This window comes from Orycteropus afer, unplaced genomic scaffold, assembly GCF_000298275.1.
Source record: "Orycteropus afer afer isolate SDZICR_OR568_19922 unplaced genomic scaffold, OryAfe1.0 scaffold04368, whole genome shotgun sequence".
Taxonomy (NCBI): Eukaryota; Metazoa; Chordata; class Mammalia; order Tubulidentata; family Orycteropodidae; genus Orycteropus; species Orycteropus afer.
The window spans coordinates 1-5,652 of record NW_006925955.1 but is presented as its reverse complement, the minus strand read 5'-3'; the positions used below and the strand labels follow the sequence as shown (position 1 = coordinate 5,652).

The 5,652-nt window shown below is 38.7% G+C and overlaps 1 protein-coding gene across 1 annotated transcript; it reads left to right on the top strand.

Moving 5' to 3' along the window:
* The first annotated feature begins 2,612 nt into the window (after positions 1-2,612).
* Positions 2,613-4,316, top strand: LOC103213512 (zinc finger protein 883-like). The gene has a single exon (XM_007959272.2). The coding sequence runs from the start codon at positions 2,613-2,615 to the stop codon at positions 4,314-4,316; it is 1,704 nt and encodes a 567-aa protein (XP_007957463.2).
* The last annotated feature ends 1,336 nt before the right edge of the window (positions 4,317-5,652 follow it).

Sequence of the window (5,652 nt, the reverse complement as noted above, 5' to 3'; positions counted from 1 at the left end):
GTTTTCATGGAGGACGTAGCTGTGGTCTTTACTTCTGAAGAATGGAGTTTGTTGGATCTTCCTCAGAGGAAACTCTACAGAGATGTCATGCTGGAAACTATGGGAAACTTGGCCTCAGTAGGTAAGAATGACATCATTTTAAAAAAAATTATTCCTTTAGTGAAGTAAAATATTTTGTTTATCGCCTTTACTCCAGTATTTGGGCTGAGAAATGGAAATAAATTGTTAAATAAGATGGTCATGATTCCTTGGTCTCTGGAACTCACATATCCTGGCTTCCCCATGAACATAAAGCTCTATGCATTTAAGTGACCTTTCATTTCTTTTATGATTAAAAACCCTGAGGCTCTTTATGTGTTTTATTTGTAAACATTGACTTGAGGGATCACTTTGGGAACCTGAGAGATTTGTAGGTTAGAACCTCTCAAAAGAGTTTTACTGTGTTGATTACAAGCTTGACATGCTTACATTAGTGCAGATACACTCACCGTGTCTATCTTCAGAGACCCTGAAAAGAAACATGATGACCAAGCATCAAGGAAATGTTCATTACTGTTTTGCCTCATGGTAGTCATTTCTCCTTGAGCACCCTATCAGCACTACCTGTTGGTTTTCCCAGAGAAGACGGGGAAAAATCAGGAAATAGTTGATATAGGACTCATTGATGGCCACCTTGTCAGCAAGCACCAGAAGAATAAGAGTGTTTTTGAAGGAACAAACCTGCAAGGAAGGAATTACGTTGCAATCAGTCAGCTAGAAAAACTCTCTTTTGGGTTGAGGACACAACTCAAATACCTGAGCTTACGTTTCTTGCCTTTAGCAATCCTTTCACCCTTGTGCTCATGGAGTCCCTTTCCCTGTGTCATTGTTACGTGTGTATTGTGTCTTCTACTTAGCGCTCACAGTTACAGGTATTTATAGCAACATCACTGTCAATCCTCATGTAAATAATTCCCATTAAATTACTTTTTAATTATTTTTAATATAATTAATTACTGGGTTAGGGTTGGGCATGGTAAATGGGGAATGAAACTAAATGTACACGTAATATTGAATGTAAAACAAACTCTTAAAATAAATTAAATAAATAAATGGGTTTTTAACCATTGCCAAGGTGTTGCATCAGTGAAATGCTGCAAAAAGTTTCCTTGACCAGAGACATCAATTGGCAAATGAGGGCAACTACAAAACAAAACGAGGGAAAAAATAGTCTAGTTACAGAACTTCTAAATGGTGAGGAAGTCAAGAGAATTGCAAGGTAGAATGGACTGTTCTAAACTGGGGGAGAAAATTATAAATTGCATGGTAACCTCAAAGAAAAATGATAAACCTTGGCATCACAATAAAAGTTTCCGTTCCCCATGATAAAACTTTTCCTTTGCAGTCTTTTTTCCCCCTAATAATTTTTTGCCTTTTTGTTTCATATTGTGAACTTCAACCTGAATTATTGAATCAGTCTCTCAAAACCTTAATGAAGGAGAAAACTTATCTAGTGAAGATATGATGATGACCTTCATAAAGAATAACACCTGGTCCTCCATGATAGGAGAAATCTCCAAACTGAATGGCAGTAGAGATCAACATAAAAATCAGAGTGGGCTTTTGGGGTGAGTGTCACTCAAGCATAGGAAAAGCATGTATTAGAAGAAAGTCCTAAGATGATGAAACATTTTAATGCATGCATATGTATTTACATATATATTTAAGACTCAGTTCCAGTCGTCACAGTTCATCAGTTGCCTACAGAAGTGAAGACAGCGTATCCATTGTGTCACAACTACATGTGTTGGATTTTGACCCAAGTAAGTCACAGTCAGTGGAGCCCTCCTTAGAGATGGAGACTTACCAAGTTGAATGTGTGTCACTCTCCAGAGTGCTGCTAAGACTCAGTTTCCCCATATATCCCAAAAGTTTAATGAGTCGTATGCAAGAGATTGGATTATTTGACATACTGTGGATATTGACACCCATTCATGGTGTCATGGTTGTCTGCTTCCCTAAGCAGGGCGCTGCTGTTTGTTTACTGCTTGGGTCAAAATGAGAGTGGCAACAGATTGCGTTGCTGTGTAATGTCTACCCTGCCCTCATGGACAATTGTGAAACCTTTGGGAGCCAAAGCCATGATAAATATTGGTATTCCAATGTTTATATAAGAGCTCTGGTGGCACAGTGCCTAAGGCATTTGCTAACCAGAAGGTTGGCGGTTCAAACCCACCAGCCGCTCCATGGAAGGAAGACAAGGAAATCTACTGTAAAGATTTACCACCTCAGACCCCTAGTGGGGGTTGCTATGAATCAGAATCTATTCAAATTACAGTGAGTTTTGTGTTAATATGTATATATGTTAATATATATATATAATGCTAGCTGTAAAATACCAAGTTGTGACAATTTTAACAAACACTTTCTTAACTTTGATTCACCAATGAGCATTTGAAACATTTCACTTGCAGTTATCAGTAAGCCTCATATTTTAGAAAAACAGTAAAAGTAATGGTGATATTTCTGTTAGATAATTTCAGCTGTGAAAATTGCAACAAGACAGGACAAAAACAAATCACATTCACTGTGTTTGGTAATGGTGAAATGGGAACAAATTTATTTCCAACAGCATGTTGCCTGTTATTAAGAGAAATCCTGAAGCAGAGAACTTCTTCAAAAGTAAAGAAGGCCATCAGTGTGGGAACACCTTCAGCCTGAGGCCAGATCTTACTGTGCTACAAAGAAATCGTCCAGAAGTACATCCTTTTGAGTGCTGTGCGTGTGAGAAAGCCTTCATGGATCACACATCATGTAACTGTCATACCACATCTCAAACTGGATGCGGTACTGGTCACTGTAAGACATGTGGAGAAGCCTGCAGTTATCCCTCTCCCCTAACCGCTCCTGTGAAAAATCCTCATGAAGGTGAGGTGTATGGGAAGGATGTCATTTGTATCTCAAACCTTAAGAATCATGTGACAGCATTCAGTGGTGAGAAATGTGAACATAACGATGGTGGGAAAGATTTCTGTAGTTTCTCCTCCTTTTGGAATTCCATGAGTGGTCATAAGTTTGAAGGTACAGAATGTTGTAAAACCTACAGTCGTCCTTCACCCTTAATTTTACATAAAACATTGCGTAACAGAGGTAAGCCATATGAATGTAAGGAATGTGGAAAAACCTTTACTCGGTCCTCAAACCTCACAATACATAAAAGAATTCATGAGGGAGAGAGGCCATATGTATGTAAGGAATGCGGGAAAGCCTTCAGGTGTTCCTCACACCTCACCACACATATAAAAACTCACAATGGGCAGAGGCCATATGAATGCAAGGAATGTGGGAAAGCTTTTAGTCAGGCCTCATCCCTCACTCAACACAGAAGGACTCACAGTGGAGTGAGGCCTTACGAGTGTAGTGAATGTGGGAAGGCCTTTAGTCAGTCCTCAAACCTAACCATACATAGAAGAATTCACAGTGGAGAAAGGCCTTATAAATGTAACGAATGTGGGAAAGCCTTTAGTTATTCCACAGCCTTCAGTAACCATAGAAGAACTCACAGTGGAGAGAAGCCTCATGTATGTAAAGAGTGTGGGAAGGCCTTTGGTCTTTCTTCACACCTCATTGCACATATGAAAACTCACAGTAGTGAGAGGCCACATGAATGTAAAGAATGTGGGAAAACCTTTAGTCGTTCCTATAGCCTCTCTGAACACATACGTATTCACACTGGAGAAAGGCCTTATGAATGTAAGGAATGTGGGAAAACCTTTAGTCAGGCCTCATCCCTCACTCAGCATAGAAGAACTCACAGTGGAGTGAGGCCTTATGAGTGTACGGAATGTTGGAAAGCCTTTAGTGATATGTCAGCCCTCACTCAACACATACGAATTCACAGTGGAGAGAAACCTTACAAATGTAAGGAATGTGGGAAAGCCTTTAGTTATTCCTCAGCACTCAGTAACCATAAAAGAACTCACAGTGCCCAGAAACCCTATGAATGTATAGAATGTGGGAAAGCTTTTCATCGTTCCTCACACCTCCTTGTACACACGCAAACTCACAGTGGAGAAAAGCCTTATGAATGTAAGGAATGTGGGAAGACATTCAGGTGTTCCTCACACCTCACTACACACAGTAGGACTCACAGTGGAGAGAGGCCTTATCAATGTGATGAATGTGGCAAAGCTTTTACTCAGAGCTCAGCCCTCATTATACATAAAAGAACACACACTGGACAGAGGCCTTATGAATGCAGGGAATGTGGCAAAGCCTTCAGTCAAGCCTCCAACCTCACGAAACATAGAAAAACTCACAGTGGAGGGGCCTTATAAATGTGACGAGTGTGAGAAAACCTTTGGTCTTCCCTCATATCTCACTTCATTTATAAGAATTCACAGTGGAGAGATTAGTGTATGTAAAAGTAAGATTTTTCATCTTCACTTCTGTAAATTCAAACAGCTAATTCCCAATAGTCTATGTGTTAAAAACACTTTTTCAGTGCATAACACAGCAATACCAACTCAGTGATAGGAACTTTCTAGCTGCTTTGTGCCTTTGGGAGAAACGACATTTTGCTTATAACTGCAGGATCTTCATCCATGTTTGTTACTTTACAGTTCTAAGCTAGGTTTTACCTTTCTAACGTCTCTTGCTTTTATAAATAAGGCTGCAGGGAATAGTTATTCATAAGGTTTTCATTGGCGAGGTCTTTCAGAAGTGCGTGACCCCATCCTATTTCCCAGACTGTCTTAGTGTGCAAGCTCTCCTGAAACCTGTCCACCATGGGTGACCCTGCCAGTACTTGAAATACCAGTGGTGTAGCTTCTAGCCCCACAGTACCACGTAAGCCACCACAGTATGACAAACTGATAGATAAATGGTGGCAACAAAAGCCTCTGGCTGTTATCAGTAAGGATTGAGGGAATAGTCTTGAGGCAAAGTGGTTTTGCATTTCATAATATTATTGGTATTGTATTACATACAGTTAAACTTACTCAGCTTATATTTGGTTGTAGAGAGATTTGTTTTCATGTTTAAGGCATTTCCTTCCATTCTGTCCTATTGTAAAATTAGCTGTTTTTCTCTTTTTAGTTAGTAAGAGTCTTACCAGGCTCTGCTTTGAGACTGTGCAAATACTGTTTTTCATTGTACTTTGACCTACTTATTTTAATATCTCCCAATCATCATTACCTGTGGTTATTATTACTATGCTGTTTCCCAAATACTGATTTCCATTGCAATCATTTCTTCTCTATTTATTAAATGGAATTCTGCAAAAAATGGCTCGTTCTCCTCTTCCCTTACTTTATTTATCAAAGTGTTTATAACAGTACAGGGAGTCCCTGGATACACATGAGTTCTGTCACTTAAATCTTTAAGTCAGATTTGAATTTAAGTGTGAACAATTAGGTATGGTTTGTGTCTAACTTCAGTATTCACGTGTTTATCCTAGTATACAGTATACATTTCTATGCATAAAAAACATTAAAGATATACTTCCAGATATACTACAACATCTTTTTTTTTTAAGGAGTTAGTTTGCATATATTCTTTTTTTTAATTTAAATTTTATTTTGATTTGGGTGAAGATTTACAGATTAAATTCACTTTTCATACAGCAGTTCACATATACTTTGTCTCATGTCATTGACCAAAATTTACAATGCA